The sequence below is a fragment of the Anser cygnoides genome, chromosome 9 (genome assembly GCF_040182565.1).
Source record: "Anser cygnoides isolate HZ-2024a breed goose chromosome 9, Taihu_goose_T2T_genome, whole genome shotgun sequence".
Taxonomy (NCBI): Eukaryota; Metazoa; Chordata; class Aves; order Anseriformes; family Anatidae; genus Anser; species Anser cygnoides.
Window position 1 is genome coordinate 969710 of NC_089881.1, and position 10217 is coordinate 979926.

The window sequence follows — 10217 nt, forward strand, 5'->3', positions numbered from 1 at the left end:
TCTTCTGGGTTAAACCCTCCGATTCAGTCTGGGCATGCCGGTTTCTCGCATCGCCCCGGCAGCCAGCCCCCAGATAACCCTACAACCTGCCGGGGGCCGGCGGCGGGAGCTCCCCGAGCCCTTTGTGCGGCCCCGCGCCTGCCCCTCGCCGCCTGCCCCCGACCCCCGCCCGCCTGCCCGCGAGTGCCGCGGCCCTCCTGGGGGAGCCCCGACGGGCAGGGCGCCCCCGGCCAACAAAGGCGGAGGCCGGTATATGGATGGGGAGCAGTCGGTGCGCTCCCTCCCGGCCTCCCCCCGCCCGCCGCGGCTTTGTTCCCGCGACGGCGGCAGCCCCGGGGGAACCGGGCCCGTGCCCGATGGCGGGGAGCGGGGGCAGCCCCCCGTTTGGACCCCAGCCCCGAGCAGGGCTGCGGTCCCGTGCCGTGCCGTGCCGTGCCATGCCCCCGGACCGGGCCGTGCCGCCGCCAGGGGCTCGGCGGGGCGGGGCAGGGGTGAGGGGGAGGGAGGCCGGCGGAGGCGCATGCGCAGTGCCCCTCCCGCCGCTCAGCCCCCCACCCGGGCCGGGCGCTAACCCTTTCGGTCGGCGGCGGGATCTGTCATCGGTGACGTCACAGCAGCGGCAGCCAATGGGAGGGCGCGGCGATTGTTTGCCCGCCGGGTCCGGCGCTGCGGCCCGGAGGCGGCGTGCGGCCGCCCGCGCCCCGTCCTGACCCGTTCGGTCCCGTCCCGTCCCGACCCGACCCGTCCCGTCCCGACCCGTTCCTCTCCGTCCCGTCCCGTCCCGCACCGCGTGGGGCTGCCCGGCCCCGGGAGGAGGCCGGGCTCCGCGTGGGGACCTCCCCGTCCCGCCGCCGCCAAAAGCCGAGCCCCCGCCGCCCCCCCAGCGCAGCCCACCCGCTGGCAGCGCCGCCGCCCGTGCGCGCCGCCGGCGGGGGCAGCGGGACGGGGAAACTTTTTTTTTTTTTTTGGGGGGGGGTAAGAAAGAAAGGAAAACAGTTGTGTTTGTTTTTTTTTTTCTGTTTTTCCCCCTTTCTCTCTCTCCTCCCCGCCGTCAGGTGACTTTTTAGCATTAGAAGCTAATGAGCGTGGATGCTTTGGGGATCCCAGTGATGGACCCTGCTGCACTCTCCCGGCGGAGCACGGCGCTGAGCTTAGTAGACTTGGCGGGGGCTCCTCGCCCCCAGCTCCACCACCGCCCCCCTCCGAGCATGCCGGCCTTCCCGGCCTTCGCCGGGCACCCCCACGCCACGGCACCCACGCCGCCGGGGGAGCACGCCGCCGAGTCCCGCCTTGGGCCAGAACACATGGGGCACCGCCACCATCCTCCTCCTCAGCCTCCTCCTCAGCATCGCCCCGCGGCCCTTAAGCTCAGCCCTGCCCCTCAGCCCCGCCACCAGCTCCACCACCACCACCACCACCATCATCATCATCATCATCCTCATCATCCGGCAGGCCAAGCCCAGGTGGTCTCTAGTCAAACAGGAGCGTTTGGCCCGGCGCAGTCACCAGCACTCCCCTACCCCGTCTCTCACACAGCCCAGGCTCTGGCAGCAGGTAGGGACTTTTTCATACGCAGAGACCTGCCGGCCCCACTCATGCCAGGGCTGACCGAGCAGCACCCCGCTGCAAGTTCTCACCACGGACTGTTTGTCTCAACAACAGGTAGCTACCCCGGACACCATGGTCACCACCAGCACCACCACTCAGAAGCTGGGAATCCCTCTCTGTTCACTGGACTCCATGAGCAGCCTCCCCATGCAGCTCCAGGTGGCCATCTAAACGGACAGATAAGACTGGGGTTACCTGGAGAAATGTACGCCAGGTCTGAACATTTCACTCAAGTACCAGCCTCCAGGACAGATCCTTTTGCTGCTTCTTCACTTCATAGCTACGGTGGCATGAATCTGAACGTGAACCTGGCTCCACACCACGGCCCGGGTGCCTTCTTTCGTTACATGAGGCAGCCCATCAAACAGGAACTCATCTGTAAGTGGATTGAGTTGGACCAGACTCCCAAAAAATTATGCTCGAAAACTTTCAGCACGATGCACGAGCTGGTGACTCATGTCACCGTGGAGCACGTTGGAGGACCCGAGCAGTCCAATCACATATGTTTCTGGGAAGAGTGTCCAAGAGAAGGGAAGCCTTTCAAGGCCAAATACAAACTTGTAAATCACATCAGAGTCCACACAGGTGAAAAACCTTTCCCCTGTCCTTTCCCAGGCTGTGGTAAAGTGTTTGCCAGATCAGAGAATCTCAAAATACACAAAAGAACTCATACAGGTCAGTATGTAAAGCTCTCTTTACTCTCTGTGTTATTCAGCATACGGTTTTGCTTTATTTTGTTTTAATGTATCCTTTGCGTTGTTATTGAATGCACGCCAAGTACTTCTGGAAAATAAATTCTCAGATTTGTTTGCTTCTTTACCGCTTGGAGGGAGGGGGGAGAAATGAAAAAAAAAAGGGGGGGGGAGGTGAGCGAGAACAAATCTCAGAATTCTCGTCCGTATTTTTGCTGCTTGTGCGGAGAGTGCTGTACCGTGTATGCGGGTAGATCTGTGAAAATACCGAGTGACATGGCTACAATTTCTGTTTCTTCACACATGCGAGAATTTTTTTTTTTTGGCAGTTTAAAGTAGTTGGAGAAAAAAATGAAATCATTGTGTAAGCTCACAAATTAAATGCGAACAATAGGAGTTACAACTTGTCTAGTCAGTTTTGACTGATGTCGCTGAGATGCTGCTGCTCTAACATTGTGAGAATAACACAGCTGCGACCTTTTCGTTCAACAGTTTTGTTTTGGTCAGAGGGAGTTTCAAATGTTTGATCTGAATAACACTGACATTTTTAATGAGCATCGCCAGCCGAGGACTCCTTGCGTTCGCAGATATGGGGAGTTGCGAGTTCTGATTCTCGGGAGGGAAAAAAAGGAGAAGAAAACCCGGTATTGTTTCGGCCCGTACGTTTTGAAATGTCATTTGCAGATCTGTGAAGCGAAATTGGGACATGTGTCAGAAACGTCTGGTAGTTCTAGCTAAGAGAAAATAAAGTAACTCGCTGGACGATCTCGCAAAACTGTGTTTGAACTCTTCCGGGCAGGAAAGCATTTATAATTAATGAAATTACACGTAGAAAGTTTTCACACTTCCAGAAGCAGCTTGTGAAGTTGTATTAATTATTTTAGCAGACGGTGTTCGTAGTCTGTAGCGCTGGCTTTTTTTTTTTTTTTTTTTTTTTTATCTGAGGAAGAAGATAAGAAATAAGTCCTTTTTTGGAAAATGTAATCAGTTCTAGTGTAAGGTTTTCCACCTCCCACCCCCTCCTGTACAGCCTTATGCACTGCGAGGGGAACTACATAATCCTATTGTAAGACCTGCTTACAGCCAAACGATTTTTTTCGCCCTCCAGTTCATAAAACTCCCCTTCTCCCACGCCCGGTGCGGTTTGACCTTCGAGGAGTTGCATTTTTATGCTATAACTCGACGTAGTATAATATGCATGACATATATACTAATTTCGTATCGCTATCGTCTAAGCATAGCACGGAGATTTTACAGCAAGCATCACTCGTCACCTAATTATTTTTCCATCGCTCTGTGAGTAGCTCATCTGTGCGGAGGGGGGGCAACAGCGAAGTTGGGTTCCTCTGCTGCCTTCTCAGCCCCCTTTTCGAGAAGAAAGGAGTATCCCCGGGTCACATAACTTGTATCCGAGCTAGCTCCTTGGCGGATCAGAACAGGTACAGCCATTAACCGGGAGAGCTCATCCCTTAATGACGGTGTTTTTCTTAAGTAAACAAACTTTTACTGCTCTTTAACGGCCTCACAGTTTGAAGTATCTGAAGCAGAAAATGGTTAAATTCTTGGGGAAAGTGACCTACATCGGAGAGGCAGGTTCAGGGCAAACCCGAGATCGGAGCCTTGCGTTTATTAAACATAATTCCGTGCGTCTGTACTTTTCACTTTAACTTTCCCGGTGATTAATTGCTGTATTGTGAAAACTCCTGCAGGGCCTTTATGGTTCCACCGTTTCTGTTAAACACCCAGAAGTTGTCAAAAGCGAAATGTTTCTGAAACCCTAATAGAACTCGCTACAAATTATTCATGAAGACAGTCCTAGGTTCAACAGGAAAATTATTGCCTCCTCAAATATTCATGACTTCGGATTTCTCCCAGGCCGGGGAGCAGGCGGAGGGCTTGCTGGCGACGGCCGAGCTCTCCCCGCTCGGGGCTGGCCCCGAAGCCGGCAGCGGGCCGAGGGGCGCGACCGGGACCCCCCTGCGCCTTCCCAGCGGGGCCGGGAACAATGGGGCGAGGCGGGCGCCGCAGCCCTCGCCCTGCAGGCCGCCCCCCGCGCCTCGCCTGCAGCCCCGGGGCCACCACCGCCGGCCTCCCACCCCCTGGAGAAGTTGGTAAATACCTTAATCCACTCCCGGAGCCGGGGGATTATGCCCCGGTTTCGCAGCCGAATTGCACCGACCGCTTTGGCACCAGCTACAAGTGTGGGGTTAAAATGGCGGGGTTGGGCTCCTGCGCTCCTTCCATCGCCCGGGGAACTTTCTGCGTGGCTGCATCGCCGCACCTCGGTGCCCGGGCTGTAACGTGGCCTCTCCCTCGCGGGTAGGGATTTCCACGTAAGAAAAAGCCGCTCTCGCGAAAGGAATACTTGCAAAAGGCTCGGCTGGCTCCTCTTTAGCGAGGCGAGGCGTTCAGAGAATGCAGAGCAGACGACTGCGAAAACGCTGCCCTCTTCCCCGTCGCTGTCTGAGCGCACGGAGGGGCTTTTCGGCGGCTCTTTCACGGGGTTAAGTCAAGTTCCACATTTTTCAACCCCGGAGAAAGCAGAACGTGCCGCAGCCCTCTTTTACCTGAATGCAACTCAATTTGCACAACCGGAGTGCTTATGACGACGGCTTTCCCTGGGGTCTCCTAACTTACTGCTTGCTTGTACTACACTAATATCCTTGATTTGTTGTCTCAACTTAGATGCTGAAGGTCAAATTGTTTCCTTACGTGGAGCTATAATTAGATTATATGCGTGCGTGTGCCTATGCATATGCACCAGTGTATAGGGACAGTATTTGGTTACAACCTGCATCATTTTCTAAGAGACCTTATTTTTAACCTTTCCCCCATTCTCTCTAATGCCAGGTGTTTACCAATACTCTGTGCAAATGTTAGCGGTGCACGGTGTGAGAGATCGGCATTGATTATTACAGTGGAGAAGACACACTTCAAACGAGAAGCCATGAGCTTTTTCCCACCTACCTTGCATAAAGTGCATTCATGTGAAATATTTGGAATGCCTTCCTTTATGTGCCTGTGTTCAGACCCGAGTGAGAGGTGGGCTGCGTCCCTCCGAAATTTAATCGTGACGATCGGGGGGGTGGGTGTAGGGGGCAACAAATTAGAACACAAAACCTCGAAGGTTTTATACATGTTCAAAGTCCTTTCCACCATATACACCATGACGGTGAACACAGTGGCTTTGTTTGCTCTTCACGTTTAAGGTTCGGCTGTATATTTTGTGGTGTCCTCTGCTCCCCGATACTTTTGGGCTTTGGACGAATGAGAAGTTTATTTTCATACTCGGATGCTGCAGGACCTGCGTGCTCCTTGGCAAGCAGGCTTTTGTAGTTTGCTGTTATCAGGGACAATAACGTAGTCATCACTGCATCCTGAAGCTGTCTGTGGCACGTTTCCTCGAAAGCCTTCTCTATATCGTGTACCATGCCCGGTCCACACCATCCGAGGTTAAACTCGCACACGACTCTGGCAACACGATTATATTTCTATTATGCTTAACGTCACTTATCGTATTACCCGACAAATTAATCCCGATTGCAATTCCTTCCATGACTGAGTAGGCTCAAATGAAAAGAGGATCCTACCCTCCCGACAGAACCGTGCACCGGCCTAGTCATCCTCCAGCCGAATCCCTGCCGTTTCGCCCCCCACCATCGCTGTCTTTTACCAAGATTTTGGGCTTTAACGCACGGCATCAGCAAGCAGGGCAGCGGGGAAGGGCGCGGGGATGCAGGTCTTCCCCGGGATTGTAATCAGCGCGAGAAAGGAGTGGAGGAGATGCGATCTGGCGAGGTGATGAATAATATTCCCACGTACACCTCCGGTAGTGTGAGAAATGTATTTAACGTAGAAACGTTCCCATGGATAAATCACTGACCGCTCCTTCTGCGGGACACCGGAGTCCGCAGGGACGGCGCACATTGTTTACCCGGACAGAGCACTTGGCCTCTAAGTTTTCCTTATCTCGGGGCTTTGTCTTTTGCACAAAACCCCACGTCGACACGGAGGGCAGGGGAAGGAGTGGCTTGGAGCTGGCCGGGCAGGGAGCTCCCGCGGCGGAGCCGGCGGCGCAGCCGGGCGGGCAGAGGGCGGCGGCCGGGGCAGCTCGGCGGGGAAGGGCCGGAGGGGGAGCAGCCTCGGGGGGAGCCGTGCCTAGGGACGGAGGGAGGGAAGGCAGGGCAGGGGGTGCCCCGCGGCCCCCTTACTAACAGCTGTGCTCGCCCGTTCCCTCCTGCAGGGGAGAAGCCGTTCAAATGCGAATTCGAGGGCTGCGACAGACGCTTCGCCAACAGCAGTGACAGGAAGAAGCACTCGCACGTCCACACCAGCGACAAGCCCTACAACTGCAAAGTGAGAGGCTGCGACAAGTCCTACACCCACCCCAGCTCCCTGCGAAAACACATGAAAGTGCACTGCAAATCCCCTCCTCCCAGCTCCGGCTACGAGTCCTCCACGCCCTCCTTGGTGTCCCCCTCCTCGGACTCCGGCCGGGAGCCCCCCGCCTCGTGTTCCCACGCCGAGCCCTCCGCGCCCGCGCCGCCCGCCGCCAACCTGAGCGAATGGTACGTGTGTCAGGGCGCGGGGGCCCGCGGCCCCCCCGGCCCCCCCGGGCCCCCCGCCGCCCCCCCGCCGTCGCGCCCCGACGGGCAGCCCCGGCCCCACTGCTAGGGGCGGAAGGCGGCGGCGGGCGGCCCCGGCGGGCTGGGGACCGGGAGCGCGGCTGCAGGGCACGGGGAGATCGAGCGGGAGAGGAGGAGAGGGGCCGCGGTGGGAGCTCGGCCCCGGGGAGGCAGAGACCTGAGCCCCGGCCCCCGTGCCCCGGAGGGCTGTTGCCTCCTTCCCCCCCCCGCCCCATACGCCCCCCCTCTGACCGCCTCGCTCCAGTTTGTTTACAAGCCCACAGAGTTTCCTTTCCTTTCCTTTCCTTTCCTTTCCTTTCCTTTCCTTTCCTTTCCTTTCCTTTCCTTTCCTTTCCTTTCCTTTCCTTTCCTTTCCTTTCCTTTCCTTTCCTTTCCTTTCCTTTCCTTTCCTTTCCTTTCCTTTCCTTTCCTTTCCTTTCCTTTCCTTTCCTTTCCTTTCCTTTCCTTTCCTTTCCTTTCCTTTCCTTTCCTTTCCTTTCCTTGCCTTGCCTTGCCTTGCCTTGCCTTGCCTTGCCTTGCCTTGCCTTGCCTTGCCTTGCCTTGCCTTGCCTTGCCTTGCCTTGCCTTGCCTTGCCTTGCCTTGCCTTGCCTTGCCTTGCCTTGCCTTGCCTTGCCTTGCCTTGCCTTGCCTTGCCTTGCCTTGCCTTGCCTTGCCTTGCCTTGCCTTGCCTTGCCTTGCCTCGCCTCGCCTGCCTCGCCTCGCCTCGCCTCGCCTCGCCTCGCCTCGCCTCGCCTCGCCTCGCCTCGCCTCTTCCCTTCCTCTTCCCCTCCCCCTTTCCTTCCCTTCCCCTCCCCCCTTCCCTTCCTCTTCCCTTCCCCTTCCTCTTCCCCTCTCCCTTTCCTCCTCTTTCCCTTCCCCTTCCTCTTCCTCTCCCTTTTTCCCCCCCTTCCCTCCTCCCTCCCCCTTCCCTCCTCCCTCCCCCTTCCCTCCTCCCTTCCCTTCCCTCCTCCCTTCCCTTCCCTTCCCTTCCCTTCCCTTCCCTTCCCTTCCCTTCCCTTCCCTTCCCTTCCCTTCCCTTCCCTTCCCTTCCCTTCCCTTCCCTTCCCTTCCCTTCCCTTCCCTTCCCTTCCCTTCCCTTCCCTTCCCTTCCCTTCCCTTCCCTTCCCTTCCCTTCCCTTCCCTTCCCTTCCCTTCCCTTCCCTTCCCTTCCCTTCCCTTCCCTTCCCTTCCCTTCCCTTCCCTTCCCTTCCCTTCCCTTCCCTTCCCTTCCCTTCCCTTCCCCCCTTCCCTCTTCCCTTCCCCCTTCCCTTCCCTTCCCTTCCCTTCCCTTCCCTTCCCTTCCCTTCCCTTCCCTTCCCTTCCCTTCCCTTCCCTTCCCTTCCCTTCCCTTCCCTTCCCTTCCCTCTCCCACCCGAAAAACCAAAGCGGTTTCACACACATTTGTAGCCATACAGACTTTCTCTTGTCTACAGTATCTCGTGCTGGAGTGTTCTGTTCACCCACTATTTTCTGTGCGAGTGTGTTTTTTTAAAGAAATATATATATATATAAGCTATTATTTGTTACTGAATTGTACAAAATGGATCCATTAAATTTTTTTGATTAATTAACTCTCTCGATGGACGTTTCTGTAAAGCATCCCCCCACTTTTCCCTCTTGCAGTATAGAACTATATATGCATATATACACACACACACATATATATATATATCCCCGCCGGCAGTGGCTAATCGAGGCAGCCCGGGGGTGGCAATGCCCCCGTCAGCCCTGGGAGAGGGGGCTCCGGGAGCAGGGGGCCGGGGGGGGAGGGCACAGCCGGCCCGGTGACGTCACGGCGGGGGGGGCCAGGGCCGGGCGACCCCCGGCAGAGCGGGGGCCTGGGGCCGCTGCTCCACGGCCCTGTGAAAATAAAGACGGGGATAAATCCTCGTAGCGAGCAACACCGCGGCTTTGGCAGGTTCGTCCTGCCCCAGGACTAAAAAACTAGACCCTACACAAACATGCCGGGGTTGCTCCTCTGGACGAGAGAGAGAAGGAAGGGGGAAAAAAAATCACAAAACCCTCCGGTGGGGTAGCTTGAAACTGCCGAATGGTGCCGTGTTAATTACTTTAATGATGTTTAAGAATAGCAGATAGGCAAATAAATAGCCGGGGCTGCTGTAGGAGGTTTCCACGGCTCGCTCCGTGCAGGCAGAAGGCTGCTGGAGCCACTTCCCCTCTCCCCTTGTGCACCACCTCTGGGCCCAGGTGATGGGCTGCCGTGTGTGCAAGTGCACGTGCACACGGATACACAGATGTGCGTATTCGCATCCAGAAATGTAAAAGCTGGAGGAAACTAAACAGCCGGTCAGTGGCACAAACACCCCCGCAGAGAGCTCATCCCCCCTGCCGCAGCTTAATTTTCCTCCTGAGGCACTAACTCGGGGTCCCCTGCCACACCCGCACGAAGTGCCCAACTTTTTGGGGTTTTATGCGCCGTTCATTTCTCTCGAGTGGTAGCACCGGTGTGTCCGTGCCGGGAGGGGCACGCAGCGAGTTACCCAGTCGAGAGAAATGCGAGAGGAGCCCAAACTGGGGGGCGAGTGCTGCCCTCTGACCCTGCAGCCCCCGAAACTTGTGCCGTGGAAATGGAAAGGTAGGGGAGGCAGCTGCGGGCAGGGAGGATGTTTCCATCTTGTCCTGAGATCTGTTTATTTCTTTATTTCTCTTTTTGCACAAGTGTTTGGATGTGCGGGCTAATCACCTTTAATTTTTCATTTGCTTGTTACAGATGTCTACCCCGTTGCTCTCAAGGTAATCTAGACAGACGCAGCTGAAAGCCTGAATCTTATGCCTTAGACATCAAAGAAAGCTCGCACAAAGAAGTATTTCTTCACAACGGTGAATCTTCATGGTAAGTTAGGATTTCTATGGCAATAGGCAAGTCATACTTAAATAGTGAAAGGCGAAGTCTGGAGCCCGTCCAGTCTTTTCATTAAGGACATAATATTTACGTCTAACAGACCCTTTTTCTTGTGTATACAAGTATATATTTTTGTTTGACGCGAACTAAATCATTTTCATTTAATTTCCGGTAAACAAAACCCACGCGAACAGGGCACTTGTTCCAGATCATAATAAAAATGGATAAGAATGTCAGGAAGAAAAGGCCCGCTTGAACCTCTCCTCAGCTCACTTTTGTTTCTGCTTTCTGCCGGGATCAGAGAATGCATTTGGGATTTGAGGGCAAGTTTCTAAAGGCAAGGAAATGGTTTTTAAGGGGGAAAAGAAAAGGAGAAAGGTCTAATCAAGCTCGGGTTGTTCAAAGGGCCTGATTTTGGGGTTGAAAGT

The 10217-nt window shown here is 55.7% G+C and overlaps 1 protein-coding gene across 2 annotated transcripts; it reads left to right on the forward strand.

Annotated features, from left to right (window-relative positions):
* The first annotated feature begins 580 nt into the window (after positions 1–580).
* ZIC4 (Zic family member 4) lies at positions 581–9891 on the forward strand. Of its 2 annotated transcripts, XM_048049394.2 has the most exons (3): positions 590–2283; positions 6544–6868; positions 9658–9891. In XM_048049394.2, coding segments are annotated over exons 1-3 (1530 nt in total). In that variant the 5' UTR covers positions 590–1079; the 3' UTR covers positions 9659–9891. The 2 variants fall into 2 exon arrangements, with proteins under 2 accessions (XP_066858536.1, XP_047905351.1); XM_067002435.1 differs by lacking the exon at positions 9658–9891 and having other exon boundaries at positions 581–2283; positions 6544–7864.
* Positions 9892–10217: the final 326 nt, after the last annotated feature.

Excerpts from the sequence above, each read along its gene's own strand:
- ZIC4 (XM_067002435.1), top strand. The coding sequence starts at position 1,080 with ATGAGCGTGGATGCTTTGGGGATCCCAGTGATGGACCCTGCTGCACTC. Across the intron at positions 2,284-6,543 it reads ACACAAAAGAACTCATACAG|GGGAGAAGCCGTTCAAATGC; the intron begins GTCAGTATGTAA and ends TCCCTCCTGCAG.